The sequence below is a fragment of the Doryrhamphus excisus genome, linkage group LG13, assembly GCF_037039965.1.
Source record: "Doryrhamphus excisus strain RoL-2023G ecotype Guam linkage group LG13, RoL_Dexc_Guam_v1.1, whole genome shotgun sequence".
NCBI lineage: Eukaryota > Metazoa > Chordata > Actinopteri > Syngnathiformes > Syngnathidae > Doryrhamphus > Doryrhamphus excisus.
The window spans coordinates 5,860,279-5,887,612 of NC_136369.1; the positions used below are offsets into that span (position 1 = coordinate 5,860,279).

At 40.5% G+C, this 27,334-nt stretch overlaps 2 protein-coding genes across 3 annotated transcripts; one reads left to right on the forward strand and one right to left on the reverse strand.

The window, feature by feature from the left end:
* The first annotated feature begins 1,401 nt into the window (after positions 1–1,401).
* Positions 1,402–16,699, forward strand: gas6 (growth arrest-specific 6). The gene is made up of 15 exons (XM_058089253.2): positions 1,402–1,808; positions 2,034–2,194; positions 6,078–6,102; positions 6,198–6,257; positions 7,510–7,632; positions 9,407–9,526; positions 9,720–9,842; positions 11,049–11,170; positions 11,303–11,421; positions 13,194–13,383; positions 13,478–13,642; positions 13,718–13,883; positions 13,965–14,104; positions 15,119–15,314; positions 15,605–16,699. The coding sequence occupies exons 1-15, from the start codon at positions 1,733–1,735 to the stop codon at positions 15,754–15,756; spliced, it is 1,938 nt and encodes a 645-aa protein (XP_057945236.2). The 5' UTR covers positions 1,402–1,732; the 3' UTR covers positions 15,757–16,699.
* tmem255b (transmembrane protein 255B) lies at positions 14,651–27,271 on the reverse strand. 2 transcript variants are annotated; one of them, XM_078795685.1, is made up of 9 exons: positions 27,124–27,271; positions 26,762–26,904; positions 26,625–26,687; positions 21,163–21,252; positions 19,161–19,241; positions 18,388–18,473; positions 18,128–18,287; positions 17,855–17,998; positions 14,651–17,795 (listed from the first exon to the last, which is right to left on the reverse strand). In XM_078795685.1, exons 1-9 carry the CDS (start codon positions 27,185–27,187, stop codon positions 17,583–17,585), a joined length of 1,044 nt encoding a protein of 347 aa, XP_078651811.1. In that variant the 5' UTR covers positions 27,188–27,271; the 3' UTR covers positions 14,651–17,582. The 2 variants fall into 2 exon arrangements, with proteins under 2 accessions (XP_078651811.1, XP_078651810.1); XM_078795684.1 differs by having other exon boundaries at positions 17,855–18,001.
* Positions 27,272–27,334: the final 63 nt, after the last annotated feature.

The window sequence follows — 27,334 nt, forward strand, 5'->3', positions numbered from 1 at the left end:
CATTTCGATGGACAGACTTTGTAGGCGCAGCCAAGGCATTCAGGGTAATCTCTTTGGGGGGCTGAAAATTTTGTCTGCTATTTACTGATCATGTGGTCCTGATGGCTTCATCGAGCTGTGACCTTTAGTGTTTCCTAGGGCATAACCGAGTGTGAAGCTTCGAGGATGAGGCCCAGCACCTCTAAATCCGAGGCCATGGTTCTCAGTAGTAAAACGGTGGAGTGCACCCCGTGGGTTTGGACTGATGTCTTTCCCCAAATGGAGGAGTTCAAGTATGTCGGCATCTTGTTTACATGGCTAAAGCTAACCTTCCTTCTGGGCACTACTTTACTCATTACGTTACACATCCTCCCACAAGTGAGATAAAGTTCCCACACCAGTCTCAACATCCACGCCTCATCTAACTACCATCTGTTAGCACAAAGGATATTTTCCATCAAGTTCTGTGTATTTACAAACACCAAAATTTGGACATACTAAAAGAAGTTAAATTAAATGGAGTAAAATCATCTTTGGTTCGCTACATGAGGAAGGAGAACGACAGCAGCAAGAAGTGTTAACAAGGATGCAAAAATGCTACGGTGGAGTGGCGGCACGGCATAGAGGCACACGGTCAAAGGAACTGTGAAATACTAATAATAATTTCTTATGTGTCCAACCGCATATGTTGATCGTTAAAATTCAAACAAAGGTTTGAGTTTGAGTATTTAAACAAGATAGAAATGTAAGAAAATGTCTGACAAAAGTGTATGGTGTGAGGTTTTACAGCCTTAAAATACATATTCATTCATTTTCTACCGCTTTTTCCTCACGAGGGTCGCGGGGGTGCTGGAGCCTATCCCAGCTGTCTTCAGGCCAATCACAGGGCACGTATAGACAAACAACCATTCACACTCACATTCATACCTATGGACAATTTGGAGTCGCCAATTAACCTAGCATGTTTTTGGAATGTGGGAGGAAACCGGAGTACCCGGAGAAAACCCATGCATGCACAGGGAGAACATGCAAACTCCACACAGAGATGGCTGAGGGTGGAATTGAACCCTGGTCTCCTAGCTGTGAGGTCTGCACGCTAACCACTCGACTCGCCGTGCCGCCCTAAAATACATATAATTGCAAAAAATAAAAAATAAAGGTGACTACTTCACACATTTCCCCCTTGTCCTCCCAAGATACCAGGAAATCAAAACTGAAAGAAAGTGACCAGGAATCGAATCTATTTTCCTATGTAACATAAACAAGCTTATTAAAAGGAAACAAAGTGGACTAGCACATAAAGTAGTATATACATGGATACATAATCATACAGCCTTGAAGATGAGGAGGGCAGATGACACAAACATGCAAGCAAAGCTACATCAACAAACTCCTGCATGCTTGCTCACCTCACAGTAACTCCCCCCTTTGAAGGCGTGTGGCGCTCGTCACAACACACATAACACGCACACACACAAAAGTCCACGGAGCAGGACAGCAGGACATAACACTGCGATTCGCAATGGAGACAGCGGGTTAATAGCGAGAAGCATGCAGGGGGAACACGAATCTATTTAGCCTCCAAAAACATCACAGTGGTGGCTTTATCATCGGAAAGAAGTACCTGAAGACCTGCGGACTCTTAACGTTCCATTCGGCTCTGCGGTGTTACAGCCACAAGAAACGACGACGGGAAGGATACTTTTTAAAGTGAAAAGTTTACGGTGCTCGGCGCGGAGATAGCGGCGACACGATGCTTATTTGCCGGACAAAGTGGCTCTCATTTGGCGCCTTGCTTATCCTGCTGGCAGTGCACTGCTCCGACACTAGTAAGTCAACATTGGTATGCTAGGTGGCTAACTAGCTTGCTAGGTGCCCATTGACATTTGTATTGTGATAACATGCTGGAGCGTCCTTCACTGTGTCCCCCCCTACTCCCCAACCGTGGAGCTTTGGTTCCACCAGTGGGGGCACTTCCACGCGGTCCGACCTTGTATTGTTCCTAAAGGGTAATACCTGTCTTGTGGTCTCTTTTTTTATGTTGTTCTGTCCAGTTTCCCTGTCCCCTCAAGAAGCGAACCAGTTTTTGAGCAGACACCGGAGAGCTAATCAAATATTCGAAGAGACCAGGCAAGGACACTTGGAGAGGGAATGTGTGGAGGAGATTTGTTCCAAGGAGGAGGCCAGAGAAATCTTTGAAAATGACCCAGAGACTGTGAGTGGAATAAAGCATCAATGATGATTTTGATAATTTAGTGCTAAACTCTTCTCTCAAAGGAGTTATAGTTAGCAATACACACATGCAATATAGAAACGCCATATCATAAATTCCACTTTATTTTCATTGGCACTCTCAAAGTTCATCAAACTTAGAAACTGAGAAATTATATTTGATACATACTATTCTATTATATTAAGTACCCCATCAACTGTACTTCTGGGATCCTCGATGTCAGAAAAACAATGTGAGGTTGTGAAAACAATGTGAAAAAAATCTAAAAAAATTGCCATTCTAAGACAGAAAATCATAATTCACATTTTGTTGCAGCCATGCAGCTCTACATTATTCCTAATGTTATGACCAGTGAGTGTGGCAGTTAGCATCTATGGTAATGGTTTTATTTCATTTGAACATGCATCAGATTTCAATTGAGTGCATCCCATAATCAGTTCACAGTTCCACATGTCCAAAAGGAGTAGGAAGAAGCAAAGCTTATTAAATCCTACCCCTCCATCTGGTACTTTAACAATTAGTAAGTGTTACATTTGTTCACTTCCTGCTTTCCATAATACAGTTTAACGTTTTGAATTTTTTAATTTTTATTTATGTATTTATTTTTTTAATAATGCACCTACAATGACATAATGGGTACCATAGTAACTCTGCAAACGTCAATTTAATGACCCTAATCTGTCTTTTATACTGTTTGTTATTGAAAACATTGTTTCATACTAGTGATTCACAGTCTGAACTGCTGGTGTTGATGATAAGCATGATGATATTCTTAGCAGATTTGATGGACATATTATTTTTTTCTTCTGTTTTGTTTTTGTGGCAGTCGTTGAGTCAGTATGACTAACTGACAGTTTTAGGCAATTCAGCTTTTTTGGAAGACACAGCAGTCTTCACACTCCCTCTCATATGCACACAAACAGTATAGTCACGTGTGTGTCATCTCCTGCCCAGTGAAATACGTACATATTAATATTTCACTTCACTGTAGCCACAGCATGCTTACTTGTTTGTGTTTTCTGCCTGTTATGGGAAGTACAGTGAAGAAAATAAGTATTTGAACACCCTGCTATTTTGCTATTTCTCCCACTTAGAAATCATGGAGGGGTCTGAAATTTTCATCGTAGGTGCATGTCCACTGTGAGAGAGATAAACTAAAAAGAAAAATCCAGAAATCACAATGCATGATTTTTTAACAATTTATTTGTGTGATACAGCTGCAAATAAGTATTTGAACACCTGAGAAAATGAATGTTAATATTTGGTACAGTAGCCTTTGTTTGCTATTACAGAGGTCAAACGTTTCCTGTAGTTTTTCACCAGGTTTGCACACACTGCAGGAGGGATCTTGGCCCACTCCTCCACACAGATCTTCTCTAGATCAGTCAGGTTTCTGGGCTGTCGCTGAGAAACACGGAGTTTGAGCTCCCTCCAAAGATTTTCGATTGGGTTCAGGTCTGGAGACTGGCTGGGCCATGCTAGAACCTTGATATGCTTCTTACGGAGCCACTCCTTGGTTTTCCTGGCTGTGTGCTTCGGGTCGTTGTCGTGTTGGAAGACCCAGCCACGACCCATCTTCAATGCTCTGACAGAAGGAAGGAGGTTGTTCCCCAAAATCTCACAATACACGGCCCCAGTCATCCTCTCTTTAATGCAGTGCACTCGTCCTGTCCCATGTGCAGAAAAACACCCCCAAAGCATGATGCTACCACCCCCATGCTTCACAGTAGGGATGGTGTTCTTCGGATTGTACTCTTCATTCTTCTTCCTCCAAACACGCTTATTGGAATTATGACCAAAAAGTTCTATTTTGGTCTCATCTGACCATAAAACTTTCTCCCATGACTCCTCTGTATCATCCAAATGGTCATATGCAAACTTAAGACGGGCCTTGACATGTGCTGGTTTAAGCAGGGGAACCTTTCGTGCCATGCATGATTTCACATCATGACGTCTTAGTGTATTACCTACAGTAACCTTGGAAACGGTGGTCCCAGCTCTTTTCAGGTCATTGACCAAGTCCTGTCGTGTAGTTCTGGGCTGATTCCTCACCTTTCTTAGAATCATTGAGACCCCACGAGGTGATATCTTGCATGGGGCTCCACTCCGATTGAGATTGACCGTCATGTTTAGCTTCTTCCATTTTCTAATGATAGCTCCAACAGTGGACCTTTTTTCACCAAGCTGCTTGGTAATTGCTCCGTAGCCCTTTCCAGCCTTGTGGAGGTGTACAATTTTGTCTCTGGTGTCTTTGGACAGCTCTTTGGTCTTCGCCATGTTACAAGTTAAAGTCTTACTGATTGTATGGGGTGGACAGGTGTCTTTATGCAGCTAACGACCTCAAACAGGTGCATCTGATTCAGGATGATACATGGAGTGCAGGTGGACTTCTAATGGGCAGACTAACAGGTCTTTCAGGGTCAGAATTCTAGATGATACACAGGTGTTCAAATACTTATTTGCAGCTGTATCACACAAATAAATTGTTAAAAAATCATGCATTGTGATTTCTGGATTTTTCTTTTTAGTTTATCTCTCTCACAGTGGACATGCACCTACGATGAAAATTTCAGACCCCTCCATGATTTCTAAGTGGGAGAAATAGCAAAATAGCAGGGTGTTCAAATACTTATTTTCTTCACTGTAGCTGCATGCCTCTTTCTCACGTGCTCTCCCAACACACGCCTCCAGCTACATCATCTCACATGCCCGTAAACCCCTGTGATCATAACTTGTTTTCTTATTTTAGAACAAGCCTTCTTGAAAAAATGTTTCATTCAGCACAGTCATGTGTCCCTAATCTGCACACATTGTATTTACAACAAACAAAATCCACCACACTGAATGCACCCTAGACATTTACAGCAGATTACTGTGCTGCATTCATGATCAGCCTCCAAAACGTGACTTCAGGTATTTTCGTTCATTTTTATGACTGTTTATAAATAAAGCATACACCCTCGTCCAAACCACTAAAGAAGAAAGAAGAAATATTGCATTCAAAAGAGTGACAGATTTATTATGTATTAGTCTGTTCAGTTTAATGTGTAGGTCATTAGACGGTGCCTTCAGTGTCCACCGTGCTGTGTGATATTACTCTATCGATTGCCCTTACAATTTCCTGTTTGAGAGAGAGTGAAATTGACACAGGTTATGCGTGATATTGAAAGCTGGGTGGGCTGAGGAAAAGGTCAAATTAGTGCACGCTGAATCTGGTAGAATTTGAGAAGCACTAGAATTTTTTTTTGTGCATATAGTTTTCTACGATGTCGTGCCACAAAGACTGCACTGTCATTCCGAGGTGCATTTATCATTTTCAGCCTACGCACCTCTGACTCTGCATTTTGCTCCGCTGCAGCTCTGACTGACTCTGCGGAAAGAAAGAGAGAGAGTGGGGTTGTTACATTAAATGGTCCTCACAAAAGCACTTTTCCCTTTATCACGTCTTACAGGGATGGAAAGCGATAATCTGTCAGAAATCTTTAGTCCAAAAGAAGTCAAATGAATTCACACTGCAGCAGCTGGGTCTCCACCAGTGTGGTGCCAAACTTTTGGAACGGTACAGAAGCAGCCAGGGGGCAAGAATTATTATACTTTAATTTTAAGAGGAGCAAGCGGTTATCATAAATTATTAATATTTTCCTCCAGTCACCTACACACCTATATACAGTACATACAGTAGCTGTAATGCAGCTAATATTGTTTTTCAGCAGGATGGTTTATGTGTACATAATCTGGAATTGGTGTTCAGTGCTTAAATGTCAATCACTTTTATCATTTAGCATCAGTCATGTTTCAAATGAATGCAGTCTCAAGCTGTATTTATCATAATGAACTCTTGTTGTCCATGTTTCTCCTCATTTAGGAATACTTCTATCCCAAATATAGACGTAAGTCAAATTTTGTCACATTCCTACCTACAATATTCAGCTATTCTTATTCAATGTGTTGCTTAACTTCCCGATTTGTCTTTTTCTGCTCTAAGGTTGTATGGATTTGTTTGGAAATTCAGACAAGAAACAGGATCTGACCACATGTGTCCACAGTAGGTTTGACATCTTCTTGTCTATGTCATAACATGAAGGTCTAATTGGTGTATTTTATTATTTTGACCTACTTTCCCCCTTGCAGTACATTCTTATGTGAATAGAATTAGCATACCCTTAGTGGGGCACCTAGATTTCATGAGAGGGTGCGGAGGATTTGGACTGCACCACAGAACCGAATACCGCAGTAGGAAATGTCACAACCCACTTCACTTTAAGTAGACTCAGCTTCTGCATTCTTTTATTCTTGCGTGCTATGGATGAGTAACATTGCAGCACATTGATGCAGTGCAGAGATGCTGCACATTGGTGATTGACAGACACACCCCTTCCTTCGTCACACACTATTCAGATCCTTTATCGGGAAAGGAGGCGGAGTGACGTGAATAAAGTCTGACGTGAGTGGAGTACAGATTTTTTTTTTGCTGCATCAGTGTACAGCGCACCTCATCCAGCTCGGAGTGGAGGGGTTGTGACTCAGCTTGTTATGCCAGTGTGTGTATTGTGACGTTGTATTTAAAGAGAGCTCTCCCTTCCGTCTGTTTTAGGTCCGCACAGTAGCTGCCTCTCCCACGTTCCTTATCTACTCAGGTTTGCCTCTCTGGCTTCTTCTAATTGTGGGAGGCACAGCAGGATTGTACCAGATCTTAGCATTCCTCCGTTAATGGTGAAGTGATGTCATGCATAGTTTTTTTCCCCCCCTGCAAATCAGCACATGCCAGTGGCTGTTATCAACAGAACAAGGAGATCTTTGGCTCTTTTCCTATTTATCTGTCGACTGTCGACAGCAGTAAACATCTTGAGTTCAGTACCAGCACAGATCAGGAACTTGTACGAGTGGTTAGATTACTGCTGACAAGCAAGCGTAATCTTTCAAATTTGATATAAAAACTGCACCATTTACACACGGTGTGGGATTTGTACACTTTAGTACAAACTGTCTTTTCCTCCAGGCCTTGCACATGCTGAACTCAAGCGTGCATGCAGAGACATGCACAGACTCCCCAGCAAACCAAAAAGAAACAGAACATTTTTGAGATACAAGAACACATGTCGTGTAAAATTCGTTTGGTTTTGGTATGAGCCAAAGGGCACGCTTACTGAGTGGGGACTGAATTAGGACATCTCTTGGGAGAGAGCTTAGCCAGCATTATGCTATTTATATTCTGATATGTACAACACAAGACCTTCAGTCTGTCCAGTGTCACTATAACATCACATCACGTTGTCTGCGTTTTCCCCCGCATTTAGACATTCCCGACCAGTGTTCCCCCTCCCCCTGCAACCCCAAAGGCACGGTACGCTGTGAGGACAAAAAGGGAGACTTCCGATGTCACTGTTTTACTGGTTGGACCGGGAGCCACTGTGAGAAAGGTACTATCATCACCATGAGAGATTCGTGTGTTAGAGGTCAACAGAGATTGTCACACTTGTCATATCCAGCTTCTCTGTCAGGTTGTCACCTTTGTGACCTTGTATGAGACAGCTGTCTCTTGGCTTGACTTCACTTAGACATTCGCTTTGCACATCTCAGAGCTTGTATTTCTGTTCTATTTCAGCTGTGGATATTTTTAAATAGCCAATCAGCTCGCACTAGGCTGGTACATATATATTAGACAATTATTGATTGTAAAAAAAACGATACACTGGAAACTCTCATAACTACAAGGTAGGATGTTTTCTACAGCAGGGCTCTGACACTTGGCTTTTCGGGGGGACCAATAGAGGGAGACTGTTTTTGGCAAAAAAGCCAATATTGGGCATCCTTGGTAAACAACAAATCTCCCCAGGGTCCACACTTACACTAAACTTTGATGTCAAGTAGGGGGCCACAACATATGGTTCTGTCGGCCGTAAGTTTGAAACCTGTCCTAATATGGATTTGCAACAACTGATACCCAGTGAAAAATGTGTCCTTGTTCAGCATTACTATGCAATATTCAGTTTGAAAATTCCACCCAATTCAGTAGAAATATTGCTATCAAATAAATGGCGATCCTGCACAAATGCTTAATAGGTTGTTTTAGTTTGGTGAAGCATCATGGTTTGGGGGTGTTTTTCTGCACATGGGACAGGAAGAATGCACTATATTAAGGAGAGGATGACTGGGGCCATGAATTGAAAGATTTTTGAGAACAACCTACTTCCCTCAATTAGAGGATTGACGATGGGCTTGGTCTTCCAACATGACATTGACTCGAAGAACACAGCCAGGTTAACCAAGAAGTGGTTCCGTAGAAGCAGGTTCTTGAGTGGCAATAGAAAATAGAAAATCTTTGGATGGAGCTCAAACTCCTGTTTTTTTTTTCAGTGACACCCCAGAAACCTGGCTGATCTAGAGAAGATACATATGTGTGGAGAAATGGCCCAAAATCCCTGCTGTAGTGTGTTCAAACCTGGGGAAAAACCACAGGAAACAGTTGACCTCAGTAATTGCAAACAAAGGCTAGCATATCAAATAACATACGGAGTGAACAGAAATGGAGACTGGACAGTCCCCTGCAGTGCCACTACACTACTGACCACAGTATCAGACTGGGAGCTCCCCAGCCACACAAACTGGGGCCTGTCAGACAAATAATCTGCAATCCAGCTTCTCACTCATCAGAAAGGGCTGGATGGTGTTAAAGGCACTGGAGAAATGAAATATCATCACAGCGCCCTTCCCACCCCCATCCATGTGAGAGTGAGCACGATACAGCAGGTAGATGACAGTCATAGCAGCTAATGATATGTGGTAGAGGATGCTCTGCCTCCTGAATATACTGTGTGTCACAGCTTCTGGTTTAGATGTGGAAATACAAGATAAAATGTCAAAGCAGAAACTGGAAAGTGCACACGCTGTGATGTGGAGGAGCATATGGGTCCAAGCTACCGAATTCACACTTTTCCACTGTGAGTCATCTTGCCACCTTACCGAGAGGAAGTCAAGAGGATTCAGTCTTCTTGAGTCTTTTCCACTGCAGAGGAATGTCAAGTTCCAAGCAGTATTACAGACTTACTAATCATAGACTATACAAGACTGAAGTTTCCAACAGTTTCCAACCTTTACTACTTACTTTGAATTTGAATATGTGCACATGAATTAATTGCACAAAGTAAACAGTGTAATTATATTTCTCCCACATCCCCCACTCTCCTTTGACAGATGTTGACGAGTGCAGCAAGAGGAACGGTGGATGTGACCATGACTGCCAGAACACGATGGGCAGTTACCACTGCTCCTGTCACCAAGGTTACCTGCTGGTAGGACGCCACATGTGCAATGGTGAGCAACGACACACGCGTCTGAAATTCTTGACTTATTGTAAACATATCTTTTGATGCTATTCGAGTGATGTTCCAAATGACTCCTCCTCATATTGTTGTTGACTCATTTTAATATATGGGAACAATAGGAGGTGCTGTTCTTCATCGTAAAACACCGGTTACATTTTTGTCCTCATTGTGTTCCTCTAAAGATGTGGACGAGTGTGAAGACCTTAACATGTGTGGTTCGGCTCGCTGTGAGAACAACGAAGGAGGATACAAATGTCTGTGCGATCCTGGCTACGTGTATGACAATGAGAACAAGAGCTGTGCCGGTAAGAGGAACACACACACACCAACCATGATCATGACCAGTCCTGACAGATGAGCAGTTTCAATATCAGTGGGGGTTGATGCAGCTGTGTTGTGAGGTCAGCAAAGGAGTGCTAGAACATTGTGAGAAATAATTTTTAACTAGGTAACAGGTCATTTGTCATCTCGGGTCCGTTGTGTATCCACTCCTATAGAAAAAGTCCTGTAGAACACTCGACTTTTTTATTAAGTTTGTCATTATTAATTGGGTCAATGCAGAAAGTACCAAAGGCATTGCAACTACTGCAATGTATTGTACAGTTGTCCCTTGTGTATCACGGTTAATTGGTTCCAGACCCGACTGCGCTAAATGTTTTTTTAACATTACAAGAGCCCTCTAGATATGAAATAACACTCTTATAGTCACTTTTATATTTGTATTACCAAAAATAGTCAACATAATAGAAAAGACGTCTTAGACATAAGTAACATTATATTAGCATTAACAGCTTACTTGGTGGCTATTGTCTCATCAATGTAACATTCCTGACACCTAGTGGCCAGTGTAGTAGAAGACCCCTGCAGTGATGCAGAGAACACATATGCAGATGCAATGAACATTCACACAGGAGCTGCTATCTGTCACAACTCAGGCCTCTCACTGGCTATCTCCACATTGCTAACATTACATTACATAGAACATCTTCTAATTGCGTTATATTTGTATTTATTATTTTTTTAACTCAACATCATATTAGAGTGATGGCTCAATGTAGCAAGGGGTGCCTGAATATAATATAATGTAATTTTGAGTTTCACCTGTGACCCTGGACGGGGTTAGAAGCAGAAAAGAAATCAATTAGTTTCTAATTGCCTGACCATAAGCAACATCCAAACTGATTATAACAAGATAACGAAAGAAAGCAAAAGGAAAACATCAAAGTCATTATTCTAAGCCAGACTTTACTTAACTTCAGTGTCTCTCCTCTGAGAATTATTCTGTTGTTTTTAGCCAGTTGCACCATGGCCATGTAAGGTTATACATGTAGACTGGAAAAGATAACGGCCCCGGTTAACGTCAAATCCCTCTTGACTTGAGTGTTGCTTACATTCCTCAACATGCTGACAGGAAAACGGTTCTCATGTTTTCATATCTTCTCGGAGTTCATGTTTTGATTAAATCCTGTGCTTACGTCGCTTGTAATCCTTTGTCCTCTCACCTCTCTCAGATGTTGACGAGTGTGAGGCAGATGTATGTGCAGAGGAGTGTTTCAACACACCGGGGAGTTTCCGCTGCTTCTGTGATGGCCGTCAAGGCATGAAGCTGGGCCAGGACCTCAAGAGCTGTAAGGTGAAAATATACATTTGGATTTCAGCTCATTTAGATGTATAAGATATGAGCTCTTTTCTCATAATGTAAAATATTTTGAAGATACAAGTTCCAACTTGTCGAAAAACTCTTGTGACATATGTTTCCCTGCAGGCTATAACTCCCTGTATCACACCGGCTCTGAAGAGGAACTCTCGATCTCTATATCTGGGCAGCATGTTCAGTGGTTTGCCCGTGATGAAGCTGCGCTTCCGTAGAAGGATTCACACTGGGTGAGGAAGTGTTTTGTTGCCATTTTCTTTATTTACTCTACTTTATTTGCATTCTCAAGGCGTCCAATTACATATTTGGTTTATTCTAATCAATTGAAGTCACAGAAGATGTCCAATGGGCCTTACCAATACTGAGGAGACTGTTCTCAGTTTTAAATAGCCAGCCAGCTGGCTTACATACTGTATAATCAGAGAAAATAAGACAGAAATAAGATTTGTGCTTGTGTGTCCATATATCCGGATGTGTGCACAAGTTGTGACTTTGGCGACGTAGAGTTGTTTTGTGTTATGATTCTGATTCTGATTATTATTGCTGTTGTGTCTGCTGTGAGATAATACAAACCTGCAATAATAGGACTACAGTGAAGTCCTTTGTATGTGTTATTAATGACACCTAGTGGCCAGTGTAGACTAGAATTAATCAACAGTTTAATTCAGGCATTTATTAAAAACAAAAAATTTTTAAAAACTTCGCTTTGGTTCCAATTTTCTCCAAGAAAAGCTCTGATAAAACATTCCACTGTTCTCAAATATCTTACTTTTTATTTTTCTACACAAAATAAGATGAAAAATAAATAAACAAATCAAGAATAAAGAAAATCAATCAATCAGTAATAAATACATAAATATGATAATAAAACGGCAAATAATACAAACTTAAGAAACCACATATAGTTGGTGGGTAGACAAATTATTTTTTTCAGATTAAAATGAACAAAGCATTATTAGAGCCCTGTAGACATGACAAAACACGACTATAGTCACATTTATACTCTTTATTTACAACATATTGCAACTGCAGGGTCTTGAGACACATGCTAACTCGCAAACTAGAGAGCTAGCGACCTAAACGGTAGCCTTCAAGTTATTTCCTTTAAACTTAAATAGCCAAAAACTTACCACTTCCACACGGACAGGGAGGATAACTATTAAGAGTTATTTAACCTTTAACATGAACATTAATCAAACGTAATAATTTTTTCTGGGTACATGATACCATACAGCATCCATATCAAACTTGCGCGGGCCGCACTAACATTAAACTTTCATATCAAGGCGGGGGCCTCAAACTAGTGTCCTGCGGGCCAAATATGCGTGTTTGAGACCCCTGATTTAATTCCTTACACTGTGTTTGTATTTTACTTTATGCTGGGAAATACTTATTTTAGGGCAAGGAAATTTTTACAAAATAGCTTAATATACATACTGTATTTCTGGACTAATTACATGCAAAACAGTGGTCAGTAATTCATTTTTGGAAAAGCCTTAATGAAGTGAGGGCCATCCATCCATACATTTTCTATGCTGCTTATCCTCACTGACAAAAGTGTATGGTGGTGAGGTTTTACAGCCTTAAAATACATATTCATTCATTTTCTACCGCTTTTTCCTCACGAGGGTCGCGGGGGTGCTGGAGCCTATCCCACCTGTCTTCGGGCCAATCACAGGGCACATATAGACAAACAACCATTCACACTCAAATTCATACCTGTTGACAATTCGTAGTCGCAATGCATGTTTTTGGAATGTGGGAGGAAAAGAAAATCCAAGCATGCACGGGGAGAACATGCAAACTCCACACAGAGATGGCCAAGCACTCAACCGTGCAGTGAGGGTATTATGTGTATAAGTGCCCTGAGATTGTTCTAATGTAAAATGTATGCTTTGTCACATGAAAGGTTGGGAAGCATGGATGTAGAATAGAGATTACAGAAAGTGATTTAAATATGTAATTTCCTCTTCTTATTTTGACTTGTATGCGACTTGTCCAGCTTTTCTGCAGAGTTTGATTTCCGCACTTACGATCCAGAGGGCGTCATCTTCTTTGCCGGTGGTCACTTGAACAGCTCCTGGATAGTGCTTGCAATGCATCATGGGAAGCTGGAACTGCAGCTGAAGTACGGCTCAGTCAGCAGGGTCACCAGCAGCGGTCCTGTGGTCAATGACGGCCAGTGGAGAAAGGTTAGCTCTTTAGATCAAATGTCAGCTCCTCTGTTAGTCTCTGTCAGTTCATTCAGGCTTGGACTACCTTCCATATTTCTTATTTTCTTACTAGATTTCAGTCGAGGAGCAGGGGCGGAGTCTTGTCATTAAGATTGAGAGGGAGGCCGTCATGAAGATTGCAGTAAACGGTGACCTGTTCACATTAAAGAAGGACATGCATGAACTCAACCTCACTGTGGGAGGGGTCCCCTTCAAGGAGACTAGCCTCGTCAGCAAGGTCTGGCTTTTATGCTACCTTTTTTTCCTCTTAATGTACTGCCTGTCTCATCTCAACCCCTCCTGTTGTTTAAAGGTGAACCCTCGTTTGGATGGCTGTATGAAGGAGTGGCGCTGGTTGACCGGAGACAGGTCAATGCAAGAAAGCATAACGACCAATGAGAACATTCAGTGTTTCAGCACAGAGAACCCTGGAGCGTACTATCCTGGCAAAGGCTTTGCTTTCTTCAACATCAGCTATGGTGCTGTGTGTTTGTGTTTAGACATTTTTTTGCCTCATTTTTACTCATAAGTAATTTTTTTTTCTCTATTCTTCTGATTAGATTCCCAAAACCTGAGTGTCCGTCTGTCCCTGTATCCAACATCTGCTGTTGGGGTGTTGTTTGCCCTCGTTCACCAAGACACCGTCCCCCTTTCCATCTCTCTTGCTGACTATCATCCCGGTACTGATGAGTGGCGAGATGTAAGTACAGCTAAATACGCCCTGTGTGTATTAGTTTTGTTTTCGATTGTTTAAACACATTTTCTGAAAGGATGCCTCATATTCTCAGAAGTCTACACACAAATCCAAAAATCACTCACACATTTCTGAAAACCCCTCAATTCTCCTGCAAAATGAAACTTTACATCCAAAACAGTCTTTATTCTTCTCAAAATGGTGTTTTGTCTCCAAATGTGAACAAACATTTATATGAACCAGTTGAACACTGATGTGCTCAGTGTAAAACACTGTGATTACATCATATTCATCATGACTCAGGCCTTTTTGTGTTCAGTGTGACACTTCTTGCAAAATATTTTAGAATTGTTTTTTGGTATTTTTTTGACTCAGAACAAAATTACACAGGAATGTATTTTTTTTATTTTTCACAGAAAAACACTGTACGGAGTGTTCATCACAGCCAACACAAAGTTCCACATACAGTGGTCTGCATCTAAATGTATACAGCTTTAGTTAAAGAAATAATAAAAATAAAAATAAACCAAAAAATAAATCAATAACAAAGCAAAGGACTATACTGCATCACGTCTTCTGTTTGGGTCAGGCCACAGCACCTCATCTTCATCACATGCAAGGTTTTATCTGGCCAAGCAGCGGGGGAAATATCGCCTAGCATGGCGAATCCAGCCATGGAAAGCATCCGCTGGAATCTCTCCACATGCATCTTCCATAGCTTGGAGAAGGGGATTGTGTGTTTGTGGATTTCTGACCCTTTGAAAACAAGAAGTTTACTTCATGAAAATTGTGCCAAAACTCAGAGAATTGTGTGTAGTGTTTTGAAAAAAAGTGTGTTGTAGATCTGCATTCTGAGTGTAAAGCAGGAATTGTGCTTATAGTTTAGCAGACTTCATGGAGTTGGTGCATTGGTTATATGTTGTGGTCATTGTGTCTCAGGCATCACAAATTGTGTGTAAACAATCGAGAAAAACTGTAACCTGCTGACAGCAGTGAAATCTAACAAACTATTTGTCTTAGTTTGTTCTGGTATCAGCTGGTGACATCATCATCGCCAGCTCCCCGGCTCCCCTCTGTGATGGCGAGAGTCATGAAATCCAGCTGAAGATTTCAGGCAACTACACACAGTTGCTGGTTGATGGGCAGCCTGGACGAAGTGAAGATGCAGCGGTGGACCTTTTGTCTCCTTCCAGCACCTTCATAGGAGGTCTCCCTGGTGAGCACACACGTAATGTGTTGGGAATGAAGGAGCTCAAGTACATTTAGAGTTCTCTGAGGAGAGGAAGCATTTGAAACAAATAAATGGAGTTGCTAAGACAGTGAAGGTAACATACCGTAGTCTCATAAGTAGACACACCCATCTATGTACAAATGTAGTTTTAGACATGTTTTGTCAGTAATGCAGTCTGCTTCAGCGATGTTAGCATACTGTATGCCTTTAGTGCTTGAGTGGTTTACGTGATGGTTCACTTACAGCTTGAGCTGTGTTGTCATTTCTTCCCTCAGAGGTTCCCCTGGTCTCCACCCTGGTGACTGCGCCCTACAGCGGCTGTATGGAGGTCACCGTGAATGGACAAACTTTGGACTTGGACCAGGCCATTGAAAAACATAACGATATCCGCTCCCACTCCTGCCCCCTGCTGGATTCAAACCAGTGACCTTCACTTTGCCACAGCAAAAAAGTCATCTAAAAGCAGTGGAGATTGTATCCAGTTTATTTATGAGATCAAACCTCGAGTAGTGAGGAGGTATATTAGATTGAAATGTCTAAATCTAAACCAGGTCTTGTGGTCCAAGTGGACCCTAAGTCAATGGTCACCAGGAACTACCAATGACTTTAAGCAGTCTAAGTAAATCAATAAGCCAACATGCGATCTCCACTTCATCAGGCAGAAGTCATGGGATGGAATGCTTTTCTCGCCCCACCATATTAGCCCTCAAGAGCATCAGTCAGACCCAGGTCTGCTAACTGGACCTGGTATTCTATACCGACAGATGACCTGAACTTGGTTGGCCGATATCCATGATTACTGCCACCCAGTGCGACCAAAGGTCCTATTTGAAGAAAAGGGTGTTTTTGTTAAGTACCCTAAGAAGTCCTCCCTCCATCCACGGGTCTTTATTAACTTCTATAAAAACCTTTTCACACATTGCAGGTTGATGTGGTGAGACATGAAGCCATGTTCTTGATCTCTTCTCCACCATGGCACCGCTACATGTCTAAAAAAAAAAAAAAAATCAACCATGTGCCTACTGAGAAGATCAGCCCTCTATTGCAGAGCACTCTACAAGATGGCATATTCTTTCACAAAGCTGCAGCATACTGTTCACTGACTGACAGCCAACCCTCCCTACGTACACTAAAGGCCCAAATCCTGTACCCTTAGAACCATGTTACTCTTAGCACCCACTGCAATCCGGTCCAACAATGACATTCATTAAAGAAGCACAGGGGGGGGCGTCTCCGCAACGAAGAGGAAGTGCACTGCATCCAACAAACCATACAAGCTACTGAGAGGAAAAAGGAGTGTGCTATAATATACTGTGTGTAAATAATGAGACTGTACACTGCTTTCTAGACATAAACTACCTTGCAATATTCTCACTGAGGTTATCATGCATTGAAGTGAAACAACACTTAAGTCTCTAAAAAAACAGTACAGCTGTGATTTGCATCCCTTATGGGGATTGAAAGCAATAGAAACGTAGTAGAACTTTACAGAACCATCTTTAGTTCTTTAAATCATAGGTGCTAACTACACCAAAATGCAGAAAATAACCTTGCCAGAGGAGCAATGCTCAACTCCATGATGTACCGTATAGTTTCCTCATGAATGAATGCCAGAAATATTACCTTTTTTTATGTTTCGTTTTTTTTAATCGTGGTGTACATTGTAATGCTTTTTTTTTCTTTTTACCAGCTCAGTATGCGTACAATGCTACAATCCTATTTAAAAAAAAGCAAAATAAAGAGTTCTATGAACGTCAAAAGAGTACAATTATACTTGTTTTAAAATGTTTGTATGTATGTTGTGGAGCTGAAGGTGGTTCATGTAACATGCTGACTGATAAATCATACACACTTAACTCCTTGCTGTTGCAACAAGTCACACGAAACATTCCACTTAATTGTTAACATTGACAATACAACACATTAATAGAAACAATATAGCAGCCACATTGGTGTTCTTTAATCTTATATTCCTGTTGAAAGAAAGCCCTTATTCATAGTGCATTTGTCATGAGACAACACACAGGAGCACCTGCAATCTAAGGATGGTTATAGCAAACAGCTTTAATGGTAGACTAAACACTGGAGACCAAGTTCATATCTACGTAAATAATATATATATTTATATATAACACTACACAGATAGACACCGGCATCCTTTCTAGACGTCTCCACCTACAAACTAATTCAAGTAGACAAAGTCTAGACACAAATGACCTAACATGCCATTTTTTTTTTGTTTTGCCTGACGGCTCAGTAGTTATAAGGTGGAGGTTTTTCAAAGGGGCTTTTGGAGGATGCGTAGAGAATTGGAGCATTGGGTGTGAGCATGAAACCTCCTGTTTCCTGGGTGACACCCTGTGAGGGCGGCTGGCTATGGGTTTCTTCAGAAGGACAGGAAGTACCAGGAAGTCCCCCCTCTGGGATCATCTGTGGGGTGGCAGGTCCCTGGAAACTGCTGTTGGGCTGTGGGACATAGAGTATATTATCTCTTGTTCAGTATTCCAGTCAGTGTGGGGACCCACCTGCATCTGGACTGGATAGTTGGGGTAAGCAGGTAGATTCTGTCCTGCAGGACAGAATCCAGCATATGTGAGCATGTGCTGAGTGGGGTTGTACAGGATGTGGGGTGGCGGCGCTGGGCTTGGGGCCACTGGTGGAAGGGGCTTCTGCTGCAGGCGGTCACAAAACATGTTTATATAGTAGCTCACCAGGATGATGCTGTTATATTATTGCACATACTATTACACAATTCATGTGTATATAGTACATATGCTTGTCTCGACTTGACTTCTTACCATGTCCTTATACGCTCCGAGGATGGCGGCAGTGATGATTCCAAGGAAGAGGCCGATCACATTGAGGGCCACCGAGGCCCACAGCAAACGATGAAGATGGATCACATCCCAGCAGCTGCTGACACCGGTGAACTCAAAGTACTGTGGGTGATAGTCTGCGCTGTAATGTTATTAATATGTAGAGTATATATAGAGATAGATGAAATATATGAAATGCAGTATACGTACATAATATGTGTGCAAAATGACATAAAGGTTACCTCTCACAGTTGTACAGGTAGCAGCAGTAGCAGGTGTTACTTCTCAGTTTCAGCTTACAGGCTTTGTCAAATGAATGACAAGTCACCTGTTTGATAGATTTGAGTCATTATTATTGTTAAAAGCTCACTTTCATAGGAATAGTGCTTAATTTTGAGATATGTTCATTTAACATGTTAAGCCTTCAGTATGGTGTAGCACACTTTTGCACCACTACTAGCACTACTATTACCAATAAAATTAAAATTGCCAGCTGAATGGTTGCATTAAAAACCCTCAACCACTAGATGTCACTATATATCCTCAGCCGAAACCTTTGGTAGAATTTTGACTCAGATTTTCAACCACAAATAATCATTTTATGTCATTGTCGAATGTCCGTGGTTTAAGACTGGCAGGGCAATTTAATATTCGTCCGGGTGGCAACACGTAGCTGATTACATTTGTTCCTCCAACAGAGTTAGTGATGCACGTGAGAGTAACGTTTGGTTAGCGGTGTTGTAACAAAAGTGGCTAAAAAAAGGTTGAAAAACACTTCTCTCGACCGTAGTTAAATGTACTTTGTAGTTTTACTTGAATTGAAGAACGAAACCACACTAACAACTCACATTGGTCACACTTAAGGTATGTATTGTGAATTTTTGCTATTTCAAATATAACAAACAAGAAAATAAGTGTTAGAATATCTCAACCAAAACACGACGTGACGTACATGACGTACATGACGTACATGACGTAAGTAATTGACTGCTAGTAGTAGAAGAAGAAGCAGCACCTCAGTATAGTAGCTGTCATAAGCATATCCAGAGCCACTGGCGTAAAAGTCGCACATGTCCTCTTGCAGGGGTCTTGTGTCCTGTGTGGGACACATAAAGATTAGGATCAAACAGCCATTTTTAAAGATACAAAATGTTTTTTACAGCACAAATACAGCTGAGGCGGTCAAGTGGTTAGCGCACAGACCTCACAATTCCACCCTCGGCCATCTCTGTGTGGAGTTTGCATGTTCTCCCTGTGTATGCGTGGGTTTTCTCCGCGTACTCCGGTTTCCTCCCACATTCCAAAAACATGCTAGGTTAATTGGCGACTCCAAATTGATACAATTGATACAAATGTGCATCTGTTTGATGTTGACGTTGTCCTCTGATTTCAGATCACCATTTGCAATATAAGTGACTATTATAATTGTTAGATTAGATCAGGGCTCCAGACTAACTTTTTTTTGCTTGAAGCACATTTAAAATTTTAGCATAGACTTTGGAAAAAAAAACAATTTTTGCTGAATCCTGACTATGCAAGGATGCACGTATAAGATTTTTGGGGTAGTGCATGATGCACATTAGTGTGACTGCAGCAGTTTATGATCAGCAGCGAGCCTCCTGCACCAGCATGATAGAATGAATGAGGTCATTAAATGATTTCATTGTGTGAGGCTTGAAAGAGCAATGAATATAAATTCTAGTGTCCTCTGAGCCGGCTTTGATAGTATTGTTGATCAATATCAGCGTCTCATGCTGAATGAATAGCTTTTTAAATTCCCCCTGGTTCACCCATGCTCATTAAAGGACATTTGATGTTTCACTAGGTTAATGGGACAAACGGAGCTCTGTCAGTTTCCTTGTGGAGTCCTGCACTGTGTACATTTCTGTGCAGAGCCAGTAATGTTTACTTCAATGAGCTAAAGCTGGTGTGTCCAAAGTAGGGCCTGGGGGCCATTTTTTTATTGGTCTAAAAATATAATTCCTATCAAATTGTAAGTACCTTTACAGGAATAACAAAACAAAAATACCATACTTTAGTTGCATTAAGGTAAAATATTAAATAAATATTTTTTCATAATATTGTGAAAAATAAAACAATGCATGAAGTTGTAATTTTTATAAATAATAATAATAAATTATAATGTTATGAGAATAAAGTCAAATAAAGTTATAATATTATGAGAATAAACTCATAATTACCAGAAGAAATGAAAGTAAAAATAGTTGGAAAATGAGAAAAGCAACAGCAGAAATGAAAAATCAGCTGTAATTTTATAAAAAATGAGAAAAAAATTGCAATTTTATAAGAATAAACTCATAATATTATGGAAAAATAATGTCATTTTATTAGCTAAGAGTTGAAAAGAAAAAAGAAAAAAAAAGTATTTTTTTCAAGTTGCAGTATGAGAAACAAACAAAACAAAATTAGATTGGGGGAAAAGTTATATTATTATGGTAGTAACGTCAAAATATTATGGGAATAAAGTCATAATATTATGAAAACAAAATTTACAAAAGCAAAAATGAGGAAGAAAGAAGTGCATACTGATAATATGCTTTTTCACCTATATCAAAGCTGAAATGCATTTTTCTTCTTGAAATATGAATATGTTATGAGCATACCTACATATGTTGGTTTATAAAACATCAAAGAAAAAGTAACAGCTTATACACTGGAAATTACGATAAACAGTAATTGATACCATTGATTTGTGAATTTTCATGTTGACATTCTCCTCTGATTTCAGACCACCATTTGCAATAAAAGTAACTGTTGTAATTATTAGACTTGATCAGGGCTCCAGAGCACGCTTGGAGACTGTGAAGAAGAGGCTAGGTGGATAGCTATACGTAGCTAACCAGCTGTGGCCAGAGCGAGGGAAGAAATAAGTGCCAGGCAAAATGTGTAAACAAAGAAAAATGTAGAATACGCTGTTTCAGCTCTAATGCGGCATTGCTTATGAGCATTAGCATGTGCATAAGCATATGGGATTGGTTTATTAGATGAATACTTACAATGAACTCTGATGCGATGATCCCATCCACGATGGCACAGAAGAAAGACGCAACGACTCCGATGCTGACAAAGATAATGGCCGCCATGAGCTTTGAGACAAGAAATGTGCAATGAGGGTTATTTATTGAATATATAACATATTAGAAAAGTACAACTAAATATACAAAATAGCAGAAGAGGGTAAAGATCAGTCATGTAACACACACTTATTCTTTCCTGTGATTGCTCAGTGTCAGGTCTGTAGGGTGATAAAGGAAATGGACAGCGCCATGCTCCGCTAAAGCAGAGATGCCTTGTGGGTAATTTACGGGCAAAGTAGCTCTTGGTAATGGCGATGTTGGCTGAATAACGTCCACAGATGTCCAATCATAAACCTTACCATCAACTTTATAGCTACGCATCATTTACTGTCACTGTTCAGTCACTCCACCAGGACACAGCCTCCTGTGCTGGAAATCACACTTCTATTCATTGATCATTTCCTATACCGCTTGCCCTCATGACAGGTGAGCTGGAGCCTACCCCAGCTGACTTCAGGTGCAAAGTCAAGTCAATCACAGTGGCATATGTAGACAAACAACCATTCAGAGTCCAGAGTCTCCAATTACCCTGAGCACTTCGCTGATCGAATTTCACTCACTCGTAGTTTTCAAAAATATATTAATGAATAAATCATGCTGTTTTGGGGTGGAATACTGTAAAAAATTACATACATTCCAACAGGCACGATAATTCTGAATCATAACTAGGGATGTCCCGATCCACATTTTTAGCTATGATCAGATTAAAAAAAATAATGCATCCAAAGTATTGCTGAATTTACTTTTTTTATTACACAGCATGATCAACAATATTGTTATATTGCTCTGTGAATCAGGTCCCTAATACAATAAAAGGTCCATCCAATCATCATTTGTGTTGTGATTTACTCTTTAACTCTTTTCAACGCAATAGTAATTTATTGACGGTCCCTAGTATACACAACCAGCGGAAGCTGATATTATCTGATCTTCAAAATACAGTGGATAATAAAAATAAAAATAAAAATAAAAATAAAAATAAAAATAAAAATAAAAATAAAAATAAAAATAAAAATAAAAATAAAAATAAAAATAAAAAACACGGGCTACTGTTGCTGAAGTAACCCACACCAAGCTAAAACTCAACTGTGAACCTCCAACGTCACTTCCTGTCCACACGCCACTCAGATCATCTCAAATGTGATTAATGATTAATGATTATATATTCAATTATATATTAGAATATGCAGAAGGCCACAAAAAACAGCTAGAGGCTAAAAATGCCCCCCCTCGGGTCTCACTTTGGGCACCCATTTGTCGGTGTGTATCGTGTAGTAAGCTTTATTGGTTGTGAAACACAAAAAGGTACACAATTTTGGTGCCTTTTGACACTTTGAACTGTGATTATGTTCAGTATTACACCTCTTAAAAAATAGAACAAAAAAATATGACGTGCTGTCATTACTGCTACTTTCATTTGTAGTCAATAATTAAATGAAAGCAAGTGAAAATACGACACAAGGGGGTGTCGATTCAATGAAAGCACATCTTAAAGACAGGGCAAGAAAATACAATATATTCCTAGTGAAAAAAAAAAATACAATTTTCCGGGTGGGTTTTTATCTGCCCCTGGCCCAGACTCTCCACTTCATTAGCTGTTTAAATGACTTGGCTTTTATGGGCTGCAAGTGGGAGATGAGGCCAGCAGTGCAGACAATAGAGCCTGACAAATGCATGACTTCACATTAGCTTAGCACCCGCTGCCGCCACATAAAACACATCCCTACACTCCAGCCACAGCCTCAAACCTGCCCTTACACTCCAGAGAAGCAAAGCCACATGTCAAAACACACTACGCTAAAGATGCTAATATGGAAGAGTAAAGCAAGAAATAGTTAAGCTGCCTTAGACGTTGTGTAACTAATGTCCCTGCAAGGTCTTTTTGCCCCGCTCACTGGGCCAGTAAGGCATCAGCAGCACAGCACTGGTAATAAGAAGTGAGGATCCCATTGCCTGTTGGCTAAAATACAGTCGTACTTTCCACGCCGCAAGGTGACCGGGAGGACTTTGGTGTGTGAAATACAGTCAGGAAGTGACAAGAGTCTTTTAGAGGTGAGAACACCGGCTTGGTGAAGCATTCAGTCATAAAGAAAACGCTCACGATTAGTTAGTGGAGCCAGCAGCATGAGATCAGATGGACAAGAAAGGACCCATATAGACCCTCAACAAGCCTGAGATACCTTCCTTGAATCATTTCCCTAATTTTGTCCTGTTTGACGGTGTGGCAGTTGATGTGGTTGGAGACAATGTTGAGTTAAATTGAAAAGCGATATAAAAAAATGTATGCAACACATATGTGTTCATTCCAACACAGGAGATATGTCATGTTACACATATTGGTATTGGAAAAAGAGTTTGACTATATCGGCATAACGGTCTCACTCAAAGTTGACTGAGATAGGCTCCAGCATACCCGTGCGACCCTAGTGAGGATAAGTGGTATAGAGAATGGTAATGGTTTTATTTCATTTGAACATGTATCAGATTACAATTGAATGCATCCCATAATCAGTTCACAGTTCCACATGTCCAAAAGGGGTAGGAAGAAGCAAAGCTTATTAAATCCTACCCCTCTATCTGGTAATTTTACAATCAGTAACTGTTACATTTGTTCACTTCCTGCTTTCCGTAATACAGTTTAAGGTTGTTTTTTTTTTTTTTTTTTAAATTTTTTGTCACGTACCGAAGTATGAGGTGATATGACCATCCAATGACATAATGGGTACCATAGTAAGTGTCAATATAGTGATATATATAGCACATCATGACTGGTTCAAGACTCTTCATCCTTGTATTTAGCAAACATCAACTGCTTGTATTGTTTCTTGAATTGGCTCATCGTTGTGCATTGTTTGAGGTCCTTACTCAATCCATTCCATAGTTTGATTCCACATACTGAAATGCTATGGCTTTTTAACGTAGTCCTAGCATATAAGTGTTTCAAATGTAGTTCTTACCTGAGATCATATTTCTCCTCTCTTGTAGAGAAGTAATGGATGACATTTTTAGGTAATTGGTTATTTTTAGCCTTATGCATTATTTGAGCTGTTTGAAGATGAACTATATCAGCAAGTTGAAGTATTTGTGATTTTCACTATATTGACACTTACTATGGTACCCATTATGTCATTGGATGGTCATATCACCTTGTACTTCGGTACGAGGTGCATTATTAAAAAAAACAAACAAAAAAAAACCTTAAACTGTATTATGAAAAGCAGGAAGTGAACAAATGTAACAGTTGCTGATTGTAAAAGTACCAGATGGAAGGGTAGGATTTAATAAGCTTTGCTTCTTCCTACTCCTTTTGGACATGTGGAACTGTGAACTGATTATGGGATGCATTCAATTGTAATCTGATGCATGTTCAAATGAAATAAAACCATTACCATTACCATTACACACAACGTCACGTTTGAGAGTGTCAGACAGATGTGGAATGCCGAAAGATACTTCAAACTGCACAGCCTCTGTCATTGTGGTGTGTTTAGGTGTTCTTTACAGAATGGCCTCCCTCAGCCAACTGGCTCTCATCTTACATGTGGGCCATTAAAGTTTAAAAAGACAGGGAAGCAGTGAGAAATAACAGTAAAGTAGTGAATCGGGTCCAGACTACAGCTTGTGTGTAGTAAGCACTGGGAAAGGCATGAATTGGATATGTTTGTTTGTTTAGATACGTTTCCTTCTCCTGCTTCTGGAGATCCCACGAGGCAAGTCGAAGAAAAATGATTCATTAAAATCTTTATAGAATGAAATGAAGCTTAGGGGATTTGGTTCTTCACAAAAAACCCTTCCTTCCTTCCTTACTGGCCATGTGTGTATCTTCCAGATCAGATACACAATGCTGACAAGCAATCGGTGGCTGCCACGCAACACCACAGACACCACATGAAAAATTCACTACAGACACACTCGGCCGCCTGCACCAGTCATGAAGAAAGATGAGTGTCCAATGTCCAATAAATAAATATCACCAACTTATCTAAAAGTCTTGAAGCGTGTTGTGGGGAGGGGGGGGGTGTCCTTTATTCCTCAATGTCGAAAAATAACGGCAGGAACTAGAAACATGTCACTCACTGGTCATAACATTAGGTACACATGCACGGTCTAACGTTGGGGTGTCCAAATGTTTTCACTGAGGGCCTCATACTGAAAAATGAAAGGATCTGGATCGTTGGGCATCTCTGTGGGGAGTTTGCATCTTCCCCTTGGTTGTCCATAGGTATGAATGTGAGTGTGAATGGTTGTTTGTCTATATGTGCCCTGTGATTGGCTGGCGACCAGTCATAGACAGCTGGGATAGGCTCCAGCATCCTATCAAGGATAGGCGGTGCAGAAAATGGATGGATAGGATGCATCTCTGAGTACGGCTGGTTCTGTTTGTGCAAATAATCTGTTATAGTCATCAGTAATGCAGCAAAATTTGCTCTATTTCAAGCAAAATTATTTTGACGTTGAGACATATCACTGTGGAAAAATAATGTGCTTTTGCCGGATGCACGTTTTAAATAATACACACAATACAGACAAAAACACGCTCGTTGACTCAGTTTGTACAGTACATTGGTACATGTACTTTATCATGGATATTACAGGTGGTCTAGTTTATGTGTCACAGCTCTATTAATTCCTTGTGCGTCACATCGTGTGAATGTGATACTGAGGATGCTGCTTCAATGACAAACCTTCTCAGCCATCAGCCAACATCATATGTTTCATTGTTACTTAATAGTGACTGATTACTGTGCAAAAAGGAAAGATCCTTACGGAACTATAATGTTTTTCTTTAGTCCGATGAGACTAAAACATAAGCAGAACTAAATGATTTAGGGAGACATCATGCCTTCTTACATAAGCAAACATTTTACCTGTGCGTCTCTCTCAGATAACAACCGATGCTAATACAATTTCAGCTCTTGTCACTGACATCCAAAGCCAATCAGATTCTCTTTCCCTGGCCATAAATGTGGTCACTGGGACATAAACACACGCACAGTAAGTAATCAAATTTGTTCTCAAAGCAGGACTATTTCCTGTAAAACTACACATCAGTAACATAATCTTTCATTTATGGCATATCATTATTTTTCCAGTTAGAACTACAGTAAAATCCATGTTATGTTTGCTTCTAGATGTGTAAGGAGGACCTCTGTGCCTAAATATAGTATGTTTCATTCTTTCTTCCAATATATCCATAGTGACTATATCATGGTATTATTGTTATGGTTGGCAATAAATTGTATTTTCATGTGAGTTAACACCATTTTCTAATATTTGCTTTCACTCAAAATATCATAGGCAGTGTATCTTGTAATTTTACACATTATTTTCAGAAGTTAATCACTTTTGTATTGCCTTGTTGTAACATCATATACACTCACCATAGGCCTGCGGTTTTCCACCAGATGGATTCCCACGATGCCAAGGAATGCCCCAAAACTCAACTGCATGAGGACAGAAAGGACAGTCGTCACGCTTCTTTCTATAAAGGACACGTAAAGATGCATGCATGACTCACGGTGATCCCTGGGTAATATCCAGCCACGGGCACGTTGTCGGTGCGTGTAGCAGAGATCAGACCTATGGCCAACACCACCAGGGACAGGGCCAGCAGAGCCACTGTCACCCACAGAGCTGTTTTCCTCCTCCGTATGTATCCAACTGGTAAGTTCAATGACACAAGCGTTGCAATGCAATGAATGATTTTTTTTAAATGAAGTCTGCAGACATATGTACAGTATGCTCCAGAAATTATAATTTCACTCCCTTCACTTCATTGCGGTCATTGAACATGCAAACACACACATAACAAAATCCTTACAATACTAAAAAACATATAATTACAGATTATGACGCTGAATTAAAGAGAAAATTGAGTACCTTCCGGGTCCAGTATGTCTGAGTCCGGTGTCTGAGTCGTTTGCTGGGCTTCTGGCTGTTGCATTTTGGTTCAGAAAGGATGAATGAAGTGGAAAAAAAAAATAAGTTCAAGCAGCCGGCAAGCTCACTGGTTTGGTTTTTGTTGTGCAAGGTAGTTTTTGTCCCTGTTGATTCACCGCATCCACTGCATCCTTCAAGAGTGCTTCTCACA